The sequence below is a fragment of the Pristiophorus japonicus genome, chromosome 2 (genome assembly GCF_044704955.1).
Source record: "Pristiophorus japonicus isolate sPriJap1 chromosome 2, sPriJap1.hap1, whole genome shotgun sequence".
Classification (NCBI taxonomy): domain Eukaryota; kingdom Metazoa; phylum Chordata; class Chondrichthyes; family Pristiophoridae; genus Pristiophorus; species Pristiophorus japonicus.
This window is the reverse complement of record NC_091978.1, coordinates 47,947,756-47,972,833: the sequence shown is the minus strand read 5'-3', so window position 1 is coordinate 47,972,833 and position 25,078 is coordinate 47,947,756. Positions and strand designations below refer to the sequence as shown.

At 45.5% G+C, this 25,078-nt stretch overlaps 1 protein-coding gene across 5 annotated transcripts in view; it reads right to left on the bottom strand.

Moving 5' to 3' along the window:
- katnal2 (katanin p60 subunit A-like 2) overlaps positions 1–25,078 on the bottom strand; it is a 108,191-nt gene that overhangs the window by 2,840 nt on the left and 80,273 nt on the right. For 2 of the 5 annotated variants that reach the window (XM_070866970.1, XM_070866981.1), the window contains exons 13-15: positions 24,894–25,004; positions 20,988–21,150; positions 318–420 (exon numbers count right to left, since the gene is read on the bottom strand). In XM_070866970.1, coding sequence (XP_070723071.1) covers positions 318–420; positions 20,988–21,150; positions 24,894–25,004 — 377 coding nt within the window. Of the gene's footprint in view, positions 1–316; positions 421–7,559; positions 7,655–20,987; positions 21,151–24,893; positions 25,005–25,078 lie in introns of those variants that run through there. The other 3 variants (XR_011588518.1, XM_070867004.1, XM_070866994.1) reach the window with 3 other exon arrangements.

Below are 25,078 nucleotides of genomic sequence, written 5' to 3'. Positions count from 1 at the left end.
CTTGGTATAATTATCCAAACGAGCATTAGACTTAAAATAGATTATCTTGTACATTTATTACAGCCTGGTCTAGTTTCAGAATGTCAGAAGACCACATTATTATGGCTGGTTAAATAACAAGCAACTTCTCCCCTCATTCATATATTTTAACAATCTTTTTGTGTTCACCAATACAAAATAAAGATATTTAGAATAATAAAGCAAAACAGAAACCATACAAAGATTTGTTTCCAACAAATAATAGATTACAATTTTAATCATTTTAATGATTATTTTTGTGCAGCTAACATTTCTCCTACAGTTATTCTTCAGTCTACCTGTTTGGTGATTTTCTAGTGCATCAAAGATTTTTCTCACAGGTCGCATAGCTGCCTCTTTGCAAACTAACTTGATGTCAGAACCAGAATAGCCTTCGGTTTCCTGTTGGAGAAAGTACAGAATGAAACGATACCAGGAATGTGGCTGCATTTTTGTCAAGCCGAACGGTTGTCGCTGGCTGTTCCCACAAGATAATCACAAAGAAAATATTAGCCCCGATTTTAACCTTACTTGCAGAGCAGGAACAGAGAACATCTGGACCCAAACCCACCCCATACCCACCGGGCAGGTTAGTTTAAAAATTGTGGCTAATATGAAAATTAAAGCAGAATTGGAAAAACTAAAGGAGCAAAATATAAAATAATAATGAAGGCAACATGGTATGGTTTGATCAACATGTGAACTAAATATTCAGGGGTATTTGACAATACGGAAGGACACACAGAAAGGAAAAGAAGGTGGAGTAGCACTGTTAATAAAAGATGAGATCAGTGCATTAGTGAGATATGATATTGGCTCAGAAGATCAAGATGTTGAATCAGTTTGGGTGGAGATATTAAATAATAAAGGGAAAAATTTGTTGTTGGGCATAGTCTATAGGTTCCCTAACAGCAGCTACACTGTTGGGACGGAGTATAACTCAAGACATAATGGAAGCTTGTAATAAAGGAACGGCAATAATCATGGGTGATTTTAACCTTCATATTGATTGGACAAAGCAAATTGGCCAGGGTAGCCTTGAGGAAGAGTTCATCGAGTGTATCTGGGATAATTTCCTTGAACAGTATGTTGCGGAACCAACCAGGGAGCAGGCTATCTTAGATCTAGTACTGTGTAATGAGGCAGGATTAATAAATGATCTTGTAGTAAAAGATCCTCTAGGAATGAGTGACCATAATATGGTTAAATTTCAAATTCAGTTGGAAGGTGAGAAAGATCCTAAGCTTAAATAAATTAGACTACAAAGGTATGAGGGCAGAGTTGGCTAAAGTGGACTGGGAAAATAGACTAAAGAATGGGACAGTTGATGAGCAGTGGCAGACATTTAAGGAGATATTTCATAACTCGCAACAAAAATATATCCAAATGAGAAGGAAAGACTAAGAGAAGGAATAACCATCCGTGGCTAACTAAGGAAATAAGGGAGGGTATCAAATTGAAAACAAAGGCATACAATGTGGCCAAGAATAGTAGGAGGCCAGAGGATTGGGAAACTTTTAAAAGCCAGCAGAGAATGACTAAAAAAAAATGAATAAGGGAGGCAAGATAGATTATGAAAGTAAACTAGCACGAAATATAAAAACAGATAGTAAGAGTTTCTACAGGTACATAAAAAGGAAAAAAGAGTGGTCCCCTAGAGGATGAGACTGGGGAATTAATAATGGTGAACATGGAAATGGCAAAGACATTGAACAAATATTTTGTATCGGTCTTCACGGTAGAAGACACTAAAAACATTCCAATAGTGGATAAACAAGGGGCTATAGGTAGGGTGAAACTTAATACAATCACTATCACTAATGAAGTAGTACTAGGTAAAATAATGGGACTAAAGGCAGACAAGTCCCCTGGATGTTATGGCTTACATACTAGGGTCTTAAGAGAAGTGGCTGCAGAGATAGTGGATGCATTGGTTATAATCTACCAAAATCCCCTTGGTTTCTGGGGCGGTCCCAGCAGATTTGAAAACCGCAAATGTAACGCCTCTATTTTAAAAAGGTGGCAGACAAAAAGCAGGAAACTATAGACCAGTTAGCCTAACATCTGTCGTTGGGAAAATGTTCGAGTCCATTATTAAGGAAGCTGTAGCGGGACATTCTGAATCATACTTTTCTATCAAGCAGAGTCAGCATGGTTTTATGAAAGGGAAATCATATTTGACAAATTTGCTGGAGTTCTTTCAGGATGTAACGAGCAGGGTGGATAAGGGAACCAGTGGATGTGGTGTATTTGGATTTCCAGAAGGCATTCGATAAGGTGCCACATAAAAGGTTACTGCACAAGAGAAAAGCTCACGGGGTTGGGGGTAATATATTAGCATGGATAGAGGATTGGCTAACTAGCAGAAAACAGAGTCAGGATAAATGGGTCATTTTCCGATTGGCAGAGACTAGTGGGGTGCCACAGGGATCGGTGCTGGGTCCTCAACTATTTACAATCTATATTAATGACTTGGATGAAGGGACCAAGTGCAATGTAGCCAAGTTTGCTGATGATACAAAAATGGGTGGGAAAGCAAATTGTGAGGAGGACACAAAAAATCTGCAAAGGGATATAGACAGGCTAAGTGAGTGGGCAAAAATTTGGCAGATGGAGTATAATGTGGAAAATGTGAGGTTATCCACTTTGGCAGAAATAATAGAAAAGCAAATTCTAATTTATATGGAGAAAAATTGCAAAGTGCTGCAGTACAGAGAAACCTGGGGTCCTTGTGCATGAAACACAAAAAGTTAGTACGCAGATACAGCAAGCAATCAGGAAGGCAAATGGAATGTTGGCCTTTATTGCAAGGGGAATAGAGTATCAAAGCAGAGAAGTCCTGCTACAACTGTACAGGGTATTGGCGAGGCCACACCTAGAGTACTGCGTACAGATTTGGACTCCATATTTAAGGAAGGATTTAAAACTGAGATGAGGAGAAATTTCTTCTCTCAAAGGGTTGTAAATCTATGGAATTCACTGCCCCAGAGAGCTGTGGAGGCTGGGTCATTGAATATATTTAAGGCGGAAATAGACAGATTTTTGACGATAAGAGAGCAAAGGGTTATGGGGAGCGGGCAGGGAAGTGGAGCCGAGTCCATGATCAGATCAGCTAGGATCTTATTGAATGATGAAGCAGGCTCCTGCTCCTATTATGTTCTTATGGAAGTGCTTGGAGGAGTCAGCCTCCTGCACGTGCATATTCTTGCAGCTGCCTCACTCCCTCCTGCACACATTCCTGCACTTGAATGCCTTCTGCATGGTTCTGTACCCTCGCTCCCACACACACTCCTGCACTGCTGGTCTCTGCTGCGCCGTCCTGTATCTATCTGCCGCCCACACTCATGCACGTGGTCCGCTCCATCCAGAGCCCACTCCCTCACTTGTCTGTTCTCCTACATATTCCCTCACCTGCTGGTCTCTCCCACAAACTGGCAGAATCTTCCCAGCCCTGCGAGTGTGGGTGTAGAGGCAGGCCCGCTATCAAAATGGCCCTGATTGACAGCGGGGCGGAAGTCCGCTCTGAATCCGCCTCCATGTCAGTTTCTCAACTGTCGGGTGTGCCTGCGGATTGCAGACCTGACATCAAGGGGCGAGCCAGTCAATTAACATGCTTAAGAGGTAATTTAAAGCTATTTAAAAGAAGTTTACCCAGGCACTTATCATTTTATCAAGTTTTCAACTAGTTTGCCATCCCTCGGTTTCAGATCAGGTAAGTGTCTTGGGTTCTCAGTGACTCTCCATTGCTTTGGCTAGTTGACAGCTGTAGAAGTGGTATAAAAGCTACCATTTCACAGCTGTTCACTTTCCAATTTCAGAAGCTGAAGCCTTCAGGATTTAAAAAAAACTTGAACTGTATGCAGTTTGGAAGTGTTTTCAGTGAACTCTATCTATTGTCACCTCCTTGGAGCAACGTAAGAACATAAGAACATAAGAATTAGGAACAGGATTAGGCCATCTAGCCCCTTAAGCCTGCTCCGCCAATCAATAAGATTATGGCTGATCTGGCCGTGGACTCAGCTCCACTTACCCGCCCGCTCCCAGTAACCCTTAATTCCCTTATTGGTTAAAAATCTATCTATCTGTGATTTGAATACATTCAATGAGCTAGCCTCAACTACTTCCCTGGGCAGAGAATTCCACAGATTCACAACCCTCTGGGAGAAGAAATTCCTTCTCAACTCGGTTTTAAATTGGCTCCCCCGTATTTTGAGGCTGTGCCCCCTAGTTCTAGTCTCCCCGACCAGTGGAAACAACCTCTCTGCCTCTATCTTGTCTATCCCTTTCATTATTTTAAATGTTTCTGTAAGATCACCCCTCATCCTTCTGAACTCCAAGGAGTAAAGACCCAGTCTACTCAACCTATCATCATAAGGTAACCCCGTCATCTCTGGAATCAGCCTAGTGAATCGTCTCTGTACCCCCTCCACCTCACTCACCACTTCTGTCATCTCAGCTGCCATCTAGTCCACCAGCATCAGTGCCCTTGAAAAAGTCTCACCTTGGTCCTCAGAATCCCACCACGATCAGCCCCAACATCACTAAACACACCAGCATCACCAACGCCACCACCAGTCTTCTCCACAATCACCTGATGCTGCACAGGACACAAGGCATCAGCACCTAACCACATTGCTGGAGAAATACCACCAACGATGTCTCCGCAAGATTCTACAAATCCCTTGGGAGGACAGGTGCACCAACATCAGCGTTCTCATTCAGGCTAACATCCCCAGCATTGAAGCACTGACCACACTCGATCAGCTCCGCTGGGCAGGCCACATAGTCCGCATGCCAGACATGAGACTCCCAAAGCAAGTGCTCTACTTGGAGGACCTCCTTCAGGGCAAACGAGCCAAAGGTGGGCAGCGAAAATGTTACAAGGGCACCCTCAAAGCCTCTCTGATAAAGTGCAACATCCCCACTGACACCTGGGAGTCCCTGGCCCAAGACCGCCCTAAGTGGAGGAAGTGCATCCGGGAGGGCGCTGAGCACCTCGAGTCTCAACGCAGAGAGCATGCAGAAATCAAGCGCAAACCGGTCCCACCCACCCCTTCTCTCAACTACTATCTGTCCCACCTGTGACAGAGTCTGTGGCTCTCGTATTGGACTGTTCAGCCACCAAAGAACTCACTTTGGGAGTGGAAGCAAGTCTTCCTCGATTCCGAGGGACTGCCTATGATGATGATGATGATGACATTGCTGCCCGGAAGACCAGGGATGGCCTCCCCATGGCCACATTTACTTTACTTCACACTGTACATCCTGACCGCCACATGATGCACCAGGTTGGCACCACCCCACACTAGCACCATAAAGCATCCCTGCAATGCCCAAGCCATTCCTTTCACACTCATCACCATTGTGTGGGACACCCTTGCATCTCACCATTCACTACAACTCACAAAGCCACTTCCAAAGGTGCACACAAATCTGTCCAACAGCACAAAGTGTTCAAAATAAAGATTTAAATGTTTGACAACACATTAGCAGAAACTCTACATGAACATTGACTAAAATACCCAAGTGCCTACCATTGTGTGTTGTTAGTTCGACGAGGGTGAGGGTGAGTGTGAGGGGTAGCTAGTGAGATGGGGAAGTGAAAATGTAGATAGAGAGGAATGGGTGGAGGTGCAACCAGGCTGCATTGGTGTTCTGTGAAGGTCTCTTCCGCCCATTGGAAGGGAAGAGGATCTCCCTGCGTGCTGTGACTCCCTCCATAAGCAACTTGAGGGAGTCATGGGAGAGCCCGGGTGCAGACGTGCACCTTTGTACTGTGCTCATCAGTGTTTGCAGCACCTCAATGCTGCAGAACACTGACAGCACAACAGTCAAAAAGAAAGTTGGCCATGGTCCCTTTAAGAAAAACTGGCTGATGACGCATCATCAGACCTGCTTCCTGTTAATTGACGGGGAACCTCGCAGGGCGGGCTCAACAAGCCCCATCAATGTAAACATAGAAACATAGAAAATAGGTGCAGGCGTAGGTCATTCGGCCCTTCAAGCCTGCACCACCATTCAGTAAGATCATGGCTGATCATTCCCTCAGTACCCCTTTCCCGCTTTCTATCCATACCCTTTGATCACCTTAGCCGTAAGGGCCACATCTAACTCCCTCTTGAATATATCCAATGAACTGGCATCAACGACTCTCTGCGGCAGGGAATTCCACAGGTTAACAACTCTCTGAGTGAAGAAGTTTCTCCTCATCTCAGTCCTAAATGGCCTACCCCTTATCCTAAGACTATGTCCCCTGGTTCTGGACTTCCCCAACATCGGGAACATTCTTCCCACATCTAACCTGTCCCGTCCCGTCAGAATCTTAAACGTTTCTATGAGATCCTCTCTCATCCTTCTAAACTCCAGTGTATAAAGGCCCAGTTGATCCATCGCTGCACTCTCAATAGCAAGAACGTCCTTCCTCAGATTAGGAGACCAAAACTGAACACAATATTCCAGGTGAGGCCTCACCAAGGCCCTATACAATTGCAGTAAGACCTCCCTGCTCCTATACTCCAATCCCCTAGCTATGAAGGCCAACATACCATTTGCCTTCTTCACCGCCTGCTGTACCGTCATGCCAACTTTTAATGACTGATGAACCATGACACCCAGGTCTCGTTGCACCTCCCCTTTCCCTAATCTGCCGCCATTCAGATAATATTCTGCCTTCATGTTTTTGCCCCCAAAGTGGATAACCTCACATTTATCCACATTATACTGCATCTGCCATGCATTTGCCCACTCACCTAACCTGTCCAAATCACCCTGCAGCCTCTTAGCATCCTCCTCACAGCTCACACCGCCACCCAGTTTAGTGTCATCTGCAAACTTGGAGATATTACACTCAATTCCTTCATCCAAATCATTAATGTATATTGTGAAGAGCTGGGGTCGGAGGTGCGTGGAGGAGGCGGGAGTTCTGGGGATCGGAGAGGCCTACAAAAGGCCAGTGAGACCAGGAGCAGCGTCGGAGGTGCGTGGAGAGGCGTGTCCAGGGTTGGCGAGAGGCCTACAAAAGACCAGCGAGACCAGGTGCAGCGTCGGAGGTGCGAGGAGGAGGCGGGAGTTCCGGGGATCGGAGAGGCCGACAAAAGGCCTGCGAGACCAGGAGCAGCGGGAGGAGGTGCATGGAGAGGCATGCCGGTGCAGCTACAGGGAAAAGGCAAAAAAGAAGTAGAAAGAAACAGAATGGTGACGTCACAGCCAAGGGGGTAAGTGATTGGCTGTTGATTGGTGAGTAGTTTTTCTTTTTTCTCTTCTATCACAGCAAGTAAACTTTAGCATTGTTGTTGCCAATTTAAGTGTATCTAAGGGTTAAGTCATGGCAGGAGAGCTCGGTCACATGATATGCTCCTCCTGTACCATGTGGGAACTCAGGGACACTTCCGGTGTCCCTGACGACTACGTGTGCGGGAGGTGTATCCGCCTCCAGCTCCTGACGGTCCGGGTTGCGGAATTGGAGCTGAGGGTGGATTCACTCTGGAGCATCCACGACGCTGAGAATGACGTGAGTAGCACGTGTAGCGAGTTGGTCTTACCGCAGGAGAAGGGTACACAGCCAGCTAGGGAATGGAAGACCAGCAGGAAGAGCAGTGCAAGGAAGGTAGTGCAGGAGTCCCCTGCGGTCATCCCCCTGCAAAACAGATACACCGTTTTGAGTACTGTTGGGGAGGGCAGCAGCAGCCAAGTTCATGGCACCGTGGCTGGCTCTGCTGCACAGGAGGGCAGGAAAAAGAGTGGGAGAACTATAGTGATAGGGGATTCGATTGTAAGGGGAATAGATAGGCGTTTCTGCGGCCGCAACCGAGACTCCAGGATGGTATGTTGCCTCCCTGGTGCAAGAGTCAAGGATGTCTCGGAGCGGGTGCAGGACATTCTGAAAAGGGAGGATGAACAGCCAGTTGTCGTGGTGCACATTGGTACCAACGATATTAGGTAAAAAAAGGGATGAGATCCTACGAGACGAATTTAAGGAGCTAGGAGCTAAATTAAAACGTAGGTCCTCAAAAGTAGTAATCTCGGGATTGCTACCAGTGCCACGTGTTGGTCAGAGTAGGAATCGCAGGATAGCTTAGATGAATACGTGGCTTGAGCAGTGGTGCAGCAGGGAGGGATTCAAATTCCTGGGGCATTGGAACCGGTTCTGGGGGAGGTGGGACCAGTACAAATCGGACGGTCTACACCTAGGCAGGACCGGAACCAATGTCCTAGGGGGAGTGTTTGCTCGTGCTGTTGGGGAGGAGTTAAACTAAGATGGCAGGGGGATGGGAACCAAGGCAGGGAGACAGAGGGAAACAAAAAGGAGACAAAAGCAAAAGACAGAAAGGAGATGAGTAAAAGTGGAGGGCAGAGAAACCCAAGGCAAAAAACAAAAATGGCCACTGAATATAAAGGGGCTGCAGGAGGGGTCAAAACTAAAAATCATGGATTAAAAACTAGTATTAAAACACTCTACCTAAACGCACGCAGCATTCAAAATAAAGTAAATGAGTTGATGGCACAAATTATTACAAATGGGTATGATTTGGTGGCCATTACAGAAACGTGGTTGCAGGGTGGCCAAGACTGGGAATTAAACATACAGGGGTATCTGACAATTCGGAAAGATAGACAAGAAGGGAAAGGAGGTGGGATAGCTCTGTTAATAAAGGATGATATCAGGGCAGTTGTGAGAGACGATATTGGCTCTAATGAACAAAATGTTGAATCATTGTGGGTGGAGATTAGAGATAGTAAGGGGAAAAAGACACTGGTGGGCGTAGTTTATAGGCCCCCAAATAATAACTTCACGGTGGGGCAGGCAAGGGAATACTGGAGGCATGTGAAAAAGGAATGGCAGTAATCATGGGGGATTTTAACCTACATATCGATTGGTCAAATCAAATCGCACAGGGTAGCCTGGAGGAGGAATTCATAGAATGCATACGGGATTGTTTCTGAGAACAGTATGTTACAGAACCTACAAGGGAGCAAGCTATCTTAGATCTGGTTCTGTGTAATGAGACAGGAATAATAAACTATCTCCTAGTAAAAGATCCTCTCGGAATGAGTGATCACAGTATGGTTGAATTTGTAATACAGATTGAGGATGAGGAAGTAGTGTCTCAAACGAGCATACTATGCTTAAACAAAGGGGACTACAGTGGGATGAGGGCAGAGTTGGCTAAAGTAGACTGGAAACACAGACTAAACGGTGGCACAATTGAGGAACACTGGAGGACTTTTAAGGAGCTCTTTCATAGTGCTCAACAAACATATATTCCAGTGAAAAAGGGCGGTAAGAGAAGGGATAACCAGCCGTGGATAACCAAGGAAATAAAGGAGAGTATCAAATTAAAAACCAATGCGTGTAAGGTGGCCAAGTTTATTAGGAAACTAGAAGATTGGGAAAATTTTAAACGACAGCAAAGAATGACTAAGAAAGCAATAAAGAAAGGAAATATAGATTACGAAAGTAAACTTGCACAAAACATAAAAACAGATAGTAAAAGCTTTTACAGATATATAAAACGGAAAAGAGTGACTAAAGTAAATGTTGGTCCCTTAGAAGATGAGAAGGGGGATTTAATAATGGGAAATGTGGAAATGGCTGAGACCTTAAACAATTATTTTGCTTCGGTCTTCACAGTGGAAGACACAAAAACCATGCCAAAAATTGCTGGTCACAGGAATGTGGGAAGGGAGGACCTTGAGACAATCACTATCATTAGGCGGGTAGTGCTGGACAGGCTAATGGGACTCAAGGTAGACAAGTCCCCTGGTCCTGATGAAATGCATCCCAGGGTATTAAAAGAGATGGCAGAAGTTATAGCAGATGCATTCGTTATAATCTACCAAAATTCTCTGGACTCTGGGGAGCTACAAGCGGATTGGAAAGCAGCTAATGTAACGCCGCTGTTTAAAAAAGGGGGCAAACAAAAGGCAGGTTACTATAGGCCGGTTAGTTTAACATCTGTAGTGGGGAAAATGCTTGAAACTATCATTAAGGAAGAAATAGCGGGACATCTAGATAGGAACAGTGCAATCAAGCAGACGCAACATGGATTCATGAAGGGGAAATCATGTTTAACTAATTTACTGGAATTCTTTGAGGATATAACGAGCATGGCGGATAGAGGTGTACCGATGGATGTGGTGTATTTAGATTTCCAAAAGGCATTCGATAAGGTGCCACACAAAAGGTTACTGCAGAAGATAAAAGTACGTGCAGTCAAAGGAAATGTATTAGCATGGATAGAGAATTGGCTGGCTAACAGAAAGCAGAGAGTCGGGATAAATGGGTCCTTTTCGGGTTGGAAATTGGTGGTTAGTGGTGTGCCACAGGGATCGGTGCTGGGACCACAACTGTTTACAATATACATAGATGACCTGGAAGAGGGGACAGAGTGTAGTGTAACAAAATTTACAGATGACACAAAGATTAGTGGGAAAGTGGGTTGTGTAGAGGACACAGAGAGGCTGCAAAGAGATTTAGATAGGTTAAGCGAATGGGCTAAGGTTTGGCAGATGGAATACAATGTCAGAAAGTGTGAGATCATCCACCTTGGGAAAAAAAACAGTAAAAGGGAATATTTTTTGAATGGGGAGAAATTACAACATGCTGTGGTGCAGAGGGACCTGGGGGTCCTTGTGCATGAATCCCAAAAAGTTAGTATGCAGGTGCAGCAGGTAATCAGGAAGGCGAATGGAATGTTGGCCTTCAATGCGAGAGGGATGGAGTACAAAATCAGGGAGGTCCTGCTGCAACTGTATAGGGTATTGGTGAGGCCGCACCTGGAGTACTGCGTGCAGTTTTGGTCACCTTACTTAAGGAAGGATATACTAGCTTTGGAGAGGGTACAGATACGATTCACTAGGCTGATTCCGGAGATGAGGGGGTTACCTTATGATGATAGATTGAGTAGACTGGGTCTTTACTCGTTGGGAGTTCAGAAGGATGAGGGGTGATCTTGTAGAAACATTTAAAATAATGAAAGGGATAGACAAGATAGAGGCAGAGAGGTTGTTTCCACTGGTCGGGGAGACTAGAACTAGGGGGCACAGCCTCAAAATACCGGGGAGCCAATTTAAAACCGAGTTGAGAAGGAATTTCTTCTCCCAGAGGGTTGTGAATCTGTAGAATTCTCTGCCCAAGGAAGCAGTTGAGGCTAGCTCATTGAATGTATTCAAGTCACAGATTGATAGATTTTTAACCAATAAGGGAATTAAGGGTTACGGGGAGCGGGCGGGTAAGTGGAGCTGAGTCCACGGTCAGATCAGCCATGATCTTGTTGAATGGCGGAGCAGGCTCGAGGGGCTAGATGGCCTACTCCTATTCCTAATTCTTATGTTCTTATGTTCACTGAGCCCTGCAGTACTCCACTAGTCACTGCCTCCCATTGCGAAAAGGACCCATTTATCCCGACTCTCTGCTTCCTGCCTGCCAACCAATTCTCTATCGACGCCAGTACATTACCTCCAATATCATGTGCCTTGATCTTGTACACCAATCTCTTATGTGGGACCTTGTCAAAGGCCTTTTGAAAGTCCAAATACACCACATCCACTGGTCCACTCTACTAGTTACATCCTCAAAAAATTATAGAAGATTGGTCAAGCATGATTTCCCCTTCATAAATCCATGCTGACTTGGACCGATCCTGTCACCACTTTCCAAATGCGCTGCTATTTCATCCTTAATAATAGATTCCAACATTTTCCCCGCTACTGATGTCAGGCTAACCAGTCTATAATTAGCCGTTTTCTCTCCCCCTCCTTTTTAAAAAGTAGTGTTACATTAGCTACCCTCCAGTCCATAGGAACTGATCCAGGGTTGATAGACTGTTGGAAAATGATCACTAATGCATCCACTATTTCTAGGGCTACCTCCTTAAGTACTCTAGGATGCAGACAATCAGGCCCCGGGGATTTATCGGCCTTCAATCCCATCAATTTCCCCAACACAATTTCCCGCCTAATAAAGGATATCCTTCAGTTCCTCCTTCTCACTAGACCCTCGGTCCCCTAATACTTCCTTCGTGAAGACACAACCAAAGTATTTGTTCAATTGGTCTGCCATTTTTTTGTTTCCCGTTATTAATTCATCGGAGTCCGACTGCAAGGGACCTACGTTTGTTTTCACTAATCTTTTTCTCTTCACATATCTATAGAAGCTTTTGCAGTCAGTTTTTATGTTCCCGGCAAGCTTCCTCTCGTACTCTATTTTCCCCCTCCTAATTAAACCCTTTGTCCTCCTCTGCTGAATTCTAAATTTCTCCCAGTCCTCAGGTTTGCTACTTTTTCTGGCCAATTTATATGTCTCTTCCTTGGATCTAACACTATCCTTAATTTCCCTTGTTAGCCACGGTTGAGCCACCTTCCCGGTTTTATTTTTTACTCCAGACAGGGATGTACAACTGTTGAAGTTCTTCCATGTGATCTATAAATGTTTGCCATTGCCTATCCACCGTCAACCCTTTAAGTATAATTTGCCAATCTATTCTAGCCAATTCACGCTTCATGCCATCGAAGTTAGCTTTCCTTAAGTTTAGGACTCTAGTTTCTGAATTAACTGTGTCACTCTCAATCTTAATAAAGAATTCTACCATATTATGGTCACTCTTCCCCAAGGGGCCTCGCACAACAAGATTGCTAATTAGTCCTTTCTCATTGCACATCACCCAGTCAAGGATGGCCAGCTCTTTAGTCGGTTCCTCGACATATTGGTCTAGAAAACCATCCCTAATACACTCCAGGAAATCCTCCTCCACCGCATTGCTACCAGTTTGGTTAGCCCAATCTATATGTAAATTAAAGTCGCCCATGATAACTGTTGTACCTTTATTGCACACATCCCTTATTTCATGCTTTCCCCAAAGTCACTACTACTGTTTGGTGGTCTGTACACAACTCCCATCAGCGTTTTCTGCCCTTTGGTATTCCGCAGCTCCACCCATACCGATTCCACATCATCTAAGCCAATGTCCTTCCTTACTGTTGCATTAATTTCTTCTTGACCAGCAACGCTACCCCGCGTCGTTTTCCTCTCTGTCTATCCTTCCTAAATGTTGAATACCCCTGGATGTTGAGTTCCCAGCCTTGGTCACCCTGGAGCCATGTCTCTGTGATGCCAATTACATCGTATCCATGAACTGCTATCTGCGCAGTTAATTCATCCACCCTATTCCGAATACTCCTCGCATTGAGGCACAGAGCCTTCAGGCTTGTCTTTTTAACACACCTTGCCCCTTTAGAAATTTGCTGTAATGTGGCCCTTTTTGTTTTTTGCCTTGGGATTCTCTGCCCTCCACTTTTACTATTCTCCTTTCTATCTTTTGTCTTGGTCTCCCTTTTATTTCCCTCTCCCTCCCTGCATAGGTTTCCATCCCCCTGCCATATTAGTTTAACTCCTCCCCAACAGCACTAGCAAACACTCCCGCTCGGACATTGGTTCTGGTCCTGCCCAGGTGCAGACCATCCGGTTTGTACTGGTCCCACCTCCCCCAGAATCAGTTCCAATGCCCCAGGAATTTGAATCCCTCCCTGCTGCACCACTCCTCAAGCCACGCATTCATCTGAGCTATCCTGCAATTCCTACTCTGACTAGCAAGTGGCACTGGTAGCAATCCTGAGATTACTACTTTTGAGATCCTACTTTTTAATTTAGCTCCTAGCTCCCTAAATGCGTCTCATAGGACCTCATCCCGTTTTTTATCCATATCGTTGATACCTATGTGCACCACGACAACTGGCTGTTCACCCTCCCTTTTCAGAATGTCCTGCACCCGCTCCGAGACATCCTTGAACCTTGCACCAGGGAGGCAACATACCATCCTGGAGTCTCGGTTGCGGCTGCAGAAACGCCTATCTATTCCCCTATCACTATCGCTCTCCCACTCTTTTTCCTGCCCTCCTGTGCAGCAGAGCCAGCCACGGTGCCATGAACTTGGCTGCTGCTGCTCTCCCCTGATGAGTCATTCCCCTCAACAGTACCCAAAGTGGTGTATCTGTTTTGCAGGGGGATGACTGCAGGGGACCCCTGCACTACCTTCTTTGCACTGCTCTTCCTGCTGGTCACACATTTACTATCTGGCTGAGTACCCTTTACCTGCGGTGTGACCAATTCGCTAAACGTGCTATTCACCTCATTCTCAGCATCGTGGATGCTCCAGAGTGAATCCACCTGCAGCTCCAGTGCCGCAATGCGGTCCGTCAGGAGCTGGAGGCAGATACACTTCCTGCACACATAGTCGTCAGGGACACCGGAAGCATCCCTGACTTCCCACATAGTACAGGAGGAGCATAACACGTGTCCGAGCTCTCTTGCCATGACTTAACACTTAGATAAACTTAAATTGGCAACAACAATGCTAAAGGTTACTTACTGATAGAGAAAAGAAAAAGAAAAGCTACTTACCAATCACCAGCCAATCACTTATCCCCTTGGCTGTGACGTCACCTTTCGCTTTCTTTCTACTTCTTTATTGCCTTCTCCCTGCAGCTACACAAGCACGCCTCCTCCTCGACACTGCCCGAACTCCTGCACTCGCGGCCTTATTATAGGCCTCCGACCCCGGACTGTCGCCTCCTCCTCGACGCTGCCCGAACTCGCGGCCTTTTTATAGGCCTCCGACCCCGAACTGTCGCCTCCTCGACGCTGCCCAAACTCCTGCACTCGCGGTCTTTTTATAGGCCTCCGACCCCGGACTGTCGCCTCCTCCTCGACACTGCCCGAACTCCTGCATTCGCAGCCTTATTATAGGCCTCCGACCCCGGACTGTCGCCTCCTCGACGCTGCCCGAACTCCTGCACTCGCGGCCTTTTTATAGGCCTCCGACCCCGGACTGTCGCCTCCTCCTCGGTGCTCAGATCAACAGAGCTCCATGGAAGCGGGAGCAGGAAAGCAATCCGCAACTTACCTTGGCCGCACTTAGCCCGCCTCAGTAAGTAAAATTGCGGCCACTGTCTCACTTACCTACCTGCCTGCCATCTTCCCACGTCTTTCAATTAGATACTTTGTAGCCTTCCAAACTCAACAAAATAAAAACATAACAAGAAATAGGAGCAGGAGTAGGCCATTTGACCACTCAGGCCTGCTCCACCATTCAATAGGATCATGGCTGATCTGATCTTGGCCTCAACTCCACTTTCTTGCCCACCTCCATAACCCTCAACTCCCCTATTGTTCAAAAATATCTCCACCTGAGAATATATTCTATGACCCAGCCTTCACAGCTCTTGGGTAGAGAATACAAAGATTCACAACCCTTTGAGAAAAAATTCCTCCTCATCTGCGTTTTAAATGTGCGACCCCTCATTCTGAAACTATGCCCCCTAGTTCTAGATTCCCCACGAGAAGAAACATCCTCTCTGCATCTACCCGGTAAAGCCCCCTCAGGATATTACACGTTTCAATAAGATCACCTCTCATTCTTCTAAACTCCAATGAGTATAGGCCCAACCTGCTCAACCTTCGTAAGACAACCCCTTTATCTCAGGAATCAATTTAGTGAACCTTCTCTGAACTGTCTCCAATGCAATTATATCCTTCCTTAAATAAGGAGACCAAAACTGTACGCAGTACCCTAGGTGTGGCCTCAACAATACCCTGTACAGTTGTAGCAAGACTTCCCTACTTTAATGCAAAGGGGCCGGAGTATAAAAGGCCAGCATTCCATTTGCCTTCCTAATTATTTGCTGTACCTGCATGCTAACTTTGTGTGTTTTATGCACAAGGACCCCCTGATCCCTCTGTACCACAGCATTTTGTAGTCTCTTTGCATTTAAATAATAATTTGCTTTATTATTCTTCCTATCAAAGTGGAGAGGCGTGAGTCCGGGATCGGCGACAGGCCTACAAAAGGCCGTGAGAGGCGTCGGGAGGTGCGTGAAGAGGCGTGAGTCCGGGGTCAGCGAGAGGCCTACAAAAGGCCGCGAGAGGCGTCGGGAGGTGCGTGGAGAGGCGTGAGTCCAGGGTCGGCGAGAGGCCTACAAAAGGCCGCGAGAGGTGTCGGGAGATGCGTGGAGAGGCGTACTTGTGCAGCTACAGGGAGAGGGCAAAAAAGTAGAAAGAAACAGAAAGGTGACATCACAGCCAAGGGGGTAAGTGATTGGCTGGTGATTGGTGAGTAGCTTTTCTTTTTCTTTCTTTTTTATATCAGTCAGTAACTTTTAACATTGTTGTTGCTAATTTAAGTGTATCTAAGGGTTAAGTCATGGCAGGGGAGCTCGGTCACGTGATATGCTCCTCCTGTACCATGTGGGAACTCAGGGACACTTCCGGTGTCCCTAATGACTACATCTGCGGGAAGTGTATCTGCCTCCAGATCCTGACGGTCCGCGTTGCGGAATTGGAGCCGAGGGTGGATTCACTCTGGAGCATCCACGATGCTGAGAACGACGCGAGTAGCACGTGTAGCGAGTTGGTCTTACCGCAGGAGAAAGATCCACAGCCAGCTAGGGAATGGAAGACCAGCAGGAAGAGTAGTGCAAGGAAGGTAGTGCAGGGGTCCCCTGTGGTCATCCCCCTGCAAAACAGATACACTGCTTTGAGTGCTGTTGAGGGGGATGACTCATCAGGGGAGGGCAGCAGCAGCCAAGTTCATGGCACCGTGGCTGGCTCTGTTGCACAGGAGGGCAGGAAAAAGAGTGGGAGAGCGATAGTGATAGGGGATTCAATTGTGAGGGGAACAGATAGGCGTTTCTGCGGCCGCAACCGAGATTCCAGGATGGTATGTTGCCTCCCTGGTGCAAGGATCAAGGATGTCTCGGAGCGGGTGCAGGACATTCTAAAAAGGGAGAGAGAACAGCCAGTTGTCGTGGTGCACATTGGTACCAACGACATAGGTAAAAAAAGGGATGAGGTCCTACGAAACGAATTACGGAGACATGGCTCCAGGATGATCAGGGCTGGGAACTCAACATCCAGAGGTATTCAACATTCAGGAAGGATAGAATAAAAGGAAAAGGAGGTGGGGTAGCATTGCTGGTTAAAGAGGAGATTAATGCAATAGTTAGGAAAGACATAAGCTTGGATGATGTGGAATCTATATGGGTAGAGCTGCAGAACACCAAAGGGCAAAAAACGTTAGTGGGAGTTGTGTACAGACATCCAAACAGTAGTAGTGATGTTGGGGAGGGCATCAAACAGGAAATTAGGGGTGCATGCAATAAAGGTGCAGCAGTTATAATGGGTGACTTTAATAGGCACATAGATTGGGCTAGCCAAACTGGAAGCAATACGGTGGAGGAGGATTTCCTAGAGTGCATACGGGATGGTTTTCTAGACCAATATGTCGAGGAACCAACTAGGAGGGAGGCCATCTTAGACTGGGTGTTGTGTAATGAGAGAGGATTAATTAGCAATCTCGTTGTGCGAGGCCCCTTGGGGAAGAGTGACCATAATATGGTGGAATTCTGCATTAGGATGGAGAATGAAACAGTTAATTCAGAGACCATGGTCCAGAACTTAAAGAAGGGTAACTTTGAAGGTATGAGGCGTGAATTGGCTAGGATAGATTGGCGAATGATACTTAAGGGGTTGACTGTGGATGGGCAATGGCAGACATTTAGAGACCGCATGGATGAACTTCAACAATTGTACATTCCTGTCTGGCGTAAAAATAAAAAAGGGAAGGTGGCTCAACCGTGGTTATCAAGGGAAATCAGGGATAGTATTAAAGCCAAGGAGGTGGCATACAAATTGGCCAGAAATAGCAGCGAACCCGGGGACTGGGAGAAATTTAGAACTCAGCAGAGGAGGACAAAGGGTTTGATTAGGGCAGGGAAAATGGAGTACGAGAAGAAGCTTGCAGGGAACATTAAGACGGATTGCAAAAGTTTCTATAGATATGTAAAGAGAAAAAGGTTAGTAAAGACAAACGTAGGTCCCCTGCAGTCAGAATCAGGGGATGTCATAATGGGGAACAAAGAAATGGCAGACCAATTGAACAAGTACTTTGGTTCGGTATTCACTGAGGAGGACACAAACAACCTTCCGGATATAAAAGGGGTCAGAGGGTCTAGTAAGGAGGAGGAACTGAGGGAAATCTTTATTAGTCGGGAAATTGTGTTGGGGAAATTGATGGGATTGAAGGCCGATAAATCCCAGGGCCTGATGGACTGCATCCCAGAGTACTTAAGGAGGTGGCCTTGGAAATAGCGGATGCATTGACAGTCATTTTCCAACATTCCATTGACTCTGGATCAGTTCCTATCGATTGGAGGGTAGCCAATGTAACCCCACTTTTTAAAAAAGGAGGGAGAGAGAAAACAGGGAATTATAGACCGGTCAGCCTGACCTCAGTAGTGGGTAAAATGATGGAATCAATTATTAAGGATGTCATAGCAGTGCATTTGGAAAGAGGTAATATGATAGGTCCAAGTCAGCATGGATTTGTGAAAGGGAAATCATGCTCGACAAATCTTCTGGAATTTTTTGAGGATGTTTCCAGTCGAGTGGACAAGGGAGAACCAGTTGATGTGGTATATTTGGACTTTCAGAAGGCTTTCGACAAGGTCCCACACAAGAGATTAATGTGCAAAGTTAAAGCACATGGGTAGTGTGCTGACGTGGATTGAGAACTGGTTGTCAGACAGGAAGCAAAGAGTAGGAGTAAATGGGTACTTTTCAGAATGGCAGGCAGTGACTAGTGGGGTACCGCAAGGTTCTGTGCTGGGGCCCCAAGCAGTTTACACTGTACGTTAATGATTTAGACGAGGGGATTAAATGTAGTATCTCCAAATTTACGGATGACACTAAGTTGGGTGACAGTGTGAGCTGCGAGGAGGATGCTATGAGGCTGCAGAGTGACTTGGATAGGTTAGGTGAGTGGGCAAATGCATGGCAGATGAAGTATAATGTGGATAAATGTGAGGTTATCCACTTTGGTGGTAAAAACAGAGAGACAGACTATTATCTGAATGGTGACAGATTAGGAAAAGGGGAGGTGCAACGAGACCTGGGTGTCATGGTACATCAGTCATTGAAGGTTGGCATGCAGGTACAGCAGGCGGTTAAGAAAGCAAATGGCATGTTGGCCTTCATAGCGAGGGGATTTGAGTACAGGGGCAGGGAGGTGTTGCTACAGTTGTACAGGGCCTTGGTGAGGCCACACCTGGAGTATTGTGTACAGTTTTGGTCTCCTAACTTGAGGAAGGACATTCTTGCTATTGAGGGAGTGCAGCGAAGGTTCACCAGACTGATTCCTGGGATGGTGGGACTGACCTATCAAGAAAGACTGGATCAACTGGGCTTGTATTCACTGGAGTTCAGAAGAATGAGAGGGGACCTCATCGAAGCGTTTAAAATTCTGACGGGTTTCGACAGGTTAGATGCAGGAAGAATGTTCCCAACGTTGGGGAAGTCCAGAACCAGGGGTCACAGTCTAAGGATAAGGGGTAAGCCATTTAGGACCGAGATGAGGAGAAACTTCTTCACCCAGAGAGTGGTGAGCCTGTGGAATTCTCTACCACAGAGAGTTGTTGAGGCCAGTTCACAGAATATATTCAAAAGGGAGTTTGATGAAGTCCTTGCTACTGGGGGATATGGCGAGAAAGCAGGAAGGGGGAACTGAAGTTGCATGTTCAACCATGAACTCATTGAATGGCGGTGCAGGCTAGAAGGGCCGAATGGCCTACTCCTGCACCTATTTTCTCTGTTTCTATGTTTCTATAATCTCACATTTTCCCACATTATACTCCATCTGCTAATGTTTTGTCCACTCACTTAACCTGTGTATATCCCTTTGCAGATTCGTTGTGTCCTCTTCACAACTTGCTTTCCCACCTATCTGTGTATCATCAGCAAATTTGGCTGCATTACATCTGGCCCTTTCATCCAAGTCATTAATATAGATTGTAAATAGTCATTAATATAGATTGTAAATATTATGTTCAACAATTTCAGGTAATAAACACTGCTCCCAATTTTAAGACAGCAGGTGCTGATAATGATGCTGCTCTTACCACTTACACATCCTCTAAGCCCCATCTTTTGTCCCATTACCAATCCAGTTTGCCTTGCACTATCATCCCTTTTGTCAGTTAGCCTCTCCTGCCTTCCACCCTATCATAGACCTTCCCTTTTGTTCTTTCCTCCCCCCTCCCCGCCCCTTTCTATGCCTCTGTTCTTGCTTAAAACCTGTTATATCTAACATTTGCCAGTTCTGACGAAAGGTCATTAACCTGAAACATTAACTCTGTTTCTCTCTTCGCAGATGATGCCTGACCAGCTGAGTATTTCCAGCATTTTCTGTTTTTATTTCAGATTACCAGCATCCGCAAATTTTGCTTTTGTTTCCCTCACATATTCCTTTGCCTGCCTCCTTCCATTACACACCCTCTCCCGTCTCCTTCACTCTTTTTTAGGCCCTGTCATTTACATTACCTTCCCATTTCCTAGCCTTTTTGAGCCTTTCATTTTCCCTTTTGTCCTTGTTTCATGTCCTCTGTTTTGTGTCCTTTTTCTTGTTATGTTACATACTTCCCTTTCTTTTTCTCCGTTTTCTTTTAAAGGATGAGCTAGATGGGTTAAACAGCCTCTGTAATCTGTACTATTCTTCATAATTATATTCATGTTTTTTGATTCCATTTTTCACAGATCATTTGGTTTCCTCATTTTCAATGGGGTTTTTTTTTTGGGGGGGGAGGACTGAAAATTGACTATTTTTCTGCTCTATTGTATCATCATCAGGCACTCTCAGATTAGGTTTTGGACATGTCAAACAGGATCTTTACAACCAGCAGAGAATTAAGTTTTCATCCAATCAGCCTGGAGTGGTTTTCAAAGAGGTTCCAAAAGCTAAACAGCAGTAAATATAAAGCTCCATCCCTCAGTCCCACCTTGTTTTCTCATCCTGCTAAAGTATGCATCAGGAACTTAAACATTAGGGCCAACCAATGTAAATGCCACATCATCTTGCACAGGTAACCCACACAATAATTTTAATGCACAGGATTAATGATATTTATGTCAGTGCAATACTCACTTCTCCCAGTAAACTGTAGTCCAGTTCAGTCCGAAGCTCTACACCACCACTGTTACTCACAGGGGGCAACCAGTGCACAATCATTGCCTGCCGCGCTTCTTTGGAAGGAAGATCTACCAAAATTCGTTTCTCCAGTCGTCGTAACATGGCATGGTCCAATTCCCTACAAAAAGTAGAATAGTGACATTGGCCCTATTTATATAAAGGTGTTCTGAAGCTTCAACTAGTCTGCTCTCAATGGGCATATTGACCAATTTTAATTTGTTTGCGGGATCAGTCGATCCAATGACATAGACGCTTGGAATTTCTGCAGGGTCTCTTCTAATCTCCTGCCGTAACTTCAGCGGAAACCCTAGAGAAAGCGTAAACGGCCATTTACACCTCGCAGAATTTCTACTCTAATATGTTCCAAAGCTTTCCTTTTTACAACTTTCTCCTATCCTATTTTTCAAAGTATGATTGATTCCGTGTCCTGTGGTGCAGTTCCACAGCCGATGGGAGTATTTCACTAAATTAGCCACTGTTAATGTGAGCCAAGGAAGATTGTCTGCAGGCTGTTCAACTGTAGAAAGGACAATGGTTGGGCCCAATTGTTAGCTTACACAGCTACGCATACAGACCTTCCAGTAGGGGTCAGGAGTGGGAACCGACTTTAATGGCTTCATGTAAATAGAGAAGAGAGTTTAAAAGAGCATTAGAGTCAGTTTGCTTTGACTATAAATCATCGCAGCCTGGCAGTATAACATAATTAAAGATGTTGGCTGCAAATACTACTGAAGGTGAATCTGAATCCCAGGGTGCTTGACATCTGTACCTGACAGCTACATTCATACATTTAATATGTATCACCAGCTCAGCCACCACCGCCCCCCCCACCCCCACCACCCCCCCCCACGCTCCCACCACCTCCCACTCCACCCTCCACCCCCACACTCGACCCCACCGCCCCCACCCCACACCCCCCCCCCCACACCACACAACCCCCACCCCCCCTAGTGGGTAAATGCACCACATAGTGTACTACTAAGCAATACAAGTAGAAGGACATAGATGCAATTTCTGGTCTGCAATCTCTCCAAAGTCAGCCTCCTGAGCTCCATTCTACCCAAATTCTTGCTTATCCAAACCTCCGCTGCACACATTGTTTTATACTGTGTCCTGCTCACCCATCATCTGTCCTCGCCTACCTCTGGTAGCTCCCCATTACACCAATTCAAAATCTTTTTGCATATTTACAAGTCCCTAAACCCTACCTCTGTAACCTCCTCCAGCTCGATTTCACAGTCCATGTCTTACGATACTCTGGGGATTCAAAGAATGCCAATGTCAATTTTCCGGCTCTCCTCACTTAGTGGCAGAACTTTCAGCATTTGAAGTCCTGCCCTCTGGAACTTCTTCACCTCTCCTTGTCTTTATAAGCCTCCTCAAAATCTATCTTTCAACCAACATTTTGTCAGCTCTTTAATGTCTGCTAATCCGGTTTGGAAAAACCCAACTGATTCACAATTATTCTTATGAAGGGTTTTGAAAGAGCCATTGGCAGAAGGGATGGTAACCAGAGCACTCAGATTTAAGATAATTGGCAAAAGAACCAGAAGGGAGATGAAGAGATTTTTTTTTTTAATAACATTTTCATGCAGTGAGTTATGATCTGCAATGCACTGCCTCAAAGGATATTGGAAGCAGATGCAATAGTAACTTTCAAAAGGGAATTGGATATATATTGGAAAAATAAAAATTTGCAGGACAAAGAGGAAAGAGTAGGGAGTGGGACTAATTGGATAGCTCCTTTAAAGAGCCTGCACAGGCACTATGGGCTAAATGGCCTCCTTCTGTGCTGCACCATTCTATGATTATTCAGGGAAGGGAATCTGCCACCCCTACCTGGTCTGCCCTACACGTGACTCCAGTCCACATTACATTGACTCTTAATGTCCTCGGGACAACTAGGATTAGGCAATAAATGTAGCCTTGCCGACACCTGGAGAACAATTTTTAAAATGGGGTTCCGCACAGTACATCCAATCCTCTCAGAAGACTTTATCCCTAACAGCCTCTCACCAACACCAATTAAACACAACTACATTTCCTTATCTTGTGATTAACCATTCCTAAAAAAAATAATAAAATCCTCCTTCAGAGTGCTGATGATACCAAAACAAATGGGGTTTCACAGGAAAAAATAAACCCGAATAATAGGGGTATAAATGTATTTGGAACCAAAAGCAGAAAACACGAGGAGCGATTTCAACCCTGGGAAGAGGGACAGTTAAAATCGTCAATGGGACTTGCCCACTGTGGTCCCGCTTCCTTCCCGCACTTTATGATTTTAACCTACTCTTCTGACCAGGCGAGAGGGATATGTGCTTGTAACTGGCTTCTTTAAATATGCGTATCGATCTCTGATGATGTAATCGAGGCCCAACTGCTATTTTAACTAGAGACCTGCATTGGGAAACAACTGTGGCATTCCTGCCCAACCAAACTAGCAGGAAGAGGAGCTGGGTCCAGAAGTAGCTCAAAAATGTGTATTTTTACTTATTTGACTTGCCTTATGGGAAACACTCCTCTGGGCCCCATGAGGAAAGTGTAGGCCTCCAGGTCACTCCCTGTTCCCCCGACCGCGAGGCCTCCTGAACCCCCTCCCAAGTGCTGAGGACAATTCCTTCGGCCCCCGGCGCTCCTGCCCACTGGCCAGCTGTCACTTCCCACCGGTTTCAGGTGGGTCAGTGACTGGGCCTATGCAGATGAAGCATGGAAGTCAAAATCTCCTGCGCGAGATGGTTTGTTGCCCACTTCAGCCCCCATCCACCCAGAGTTAAAATTGGAGCATTGGTGTTTTATCAAACCACTCCCAGATTTAGTAAGTATAGTAAGATTCTAATATCGCACTATTGTACTATTTAAGTGACTATATTGTATATAAACTGACATTTGAACACAATAACATATAGACGATAGATTTTAACGTAGCTGTGGTCCAATACGGTGGATAAAGAACAGATCACAGGCGTTTACGATTATAGCAATAGATTCTAAGGTGCTATACAGGAGGGGCAGTGGGCACAGAGTAGGAAGTACCAGGAGATAACCTTAAGCATGGTTAAAGAGATTAAAGGGAGTTATTTGAGAAGGCTTTTTCAAGAGAGGAGTGGAAAGAAATAGTAAGACAAAGAGTTCAGTAGAAGAATTCCAGAATGGAGCAGCATGGTGGAGCGGAGGCAGGGAGGGTGACTAACAGCCCAATGTCAAAAGGCGAGAGATTGGACATGGGGCTTGAGATTGCAGGGAAAAGATGGGAAGAGGACATGGAAAGATTTTAAGACAATGAGGATTTTAAAATCTTCACAATAGGGGAAAGAGAAAGAATGAAAAATGATGGGGACAGGAGCAATGGATGTGCAGGACTGAACATGGGCTGCAGCTTAGGTGACAAAGGTGTGTATGAGGGTTTCATTGATGGTGTGGTGTAGGAGGGGTGTAGGCGGGTGATTCCAGAGATGGAATGTAAGCAGTCTTTGTAATGTACCAGATGTGGAGTTTGAAGCTCAGCTCAGAGTTGAGCATCGTCTGGTTAACTCTGAGTAAGCAGTCAACTTGAGGCACAACGTCTCTGACATGAGCAAAATACAATGATTTTTGTCTTGCTGAAAAGTCCAGGACTTGATGTCACTCAGGCTTTCAGACACCACAGTGACAGTTGTGGAATAAAGGGTGAAAGCAGAGACGGGAAGCTAGGTGTCACTTGCATACTTCCGGAAATTGATCCAAGTTTGCAGATGATATTACTAAGTAATAGCATATAAAAAAAAGGACTAGCTGCAGTTCAAGGATGAGCCAGATATGACCATGTAGGCACAAGAGGAGAAATCAGTAGAGGGGTAAAAGAATAAATGAATTTCTCACCAAGGCATGTTAGAAGCTGCCAAAACAAAGACAAGATCATCAGAACGTGCCAAGCCATCCATCTGGACTAGGAGTTCGGTCTTCATCCGCCGGCTTCCTTCATGTTCTCCCCTGCAATAAAATACTGAAATGGTTTCCTCAGGGCACTTCTTTTGTTTTATTTATTACGATTTTCTGGTTAATTT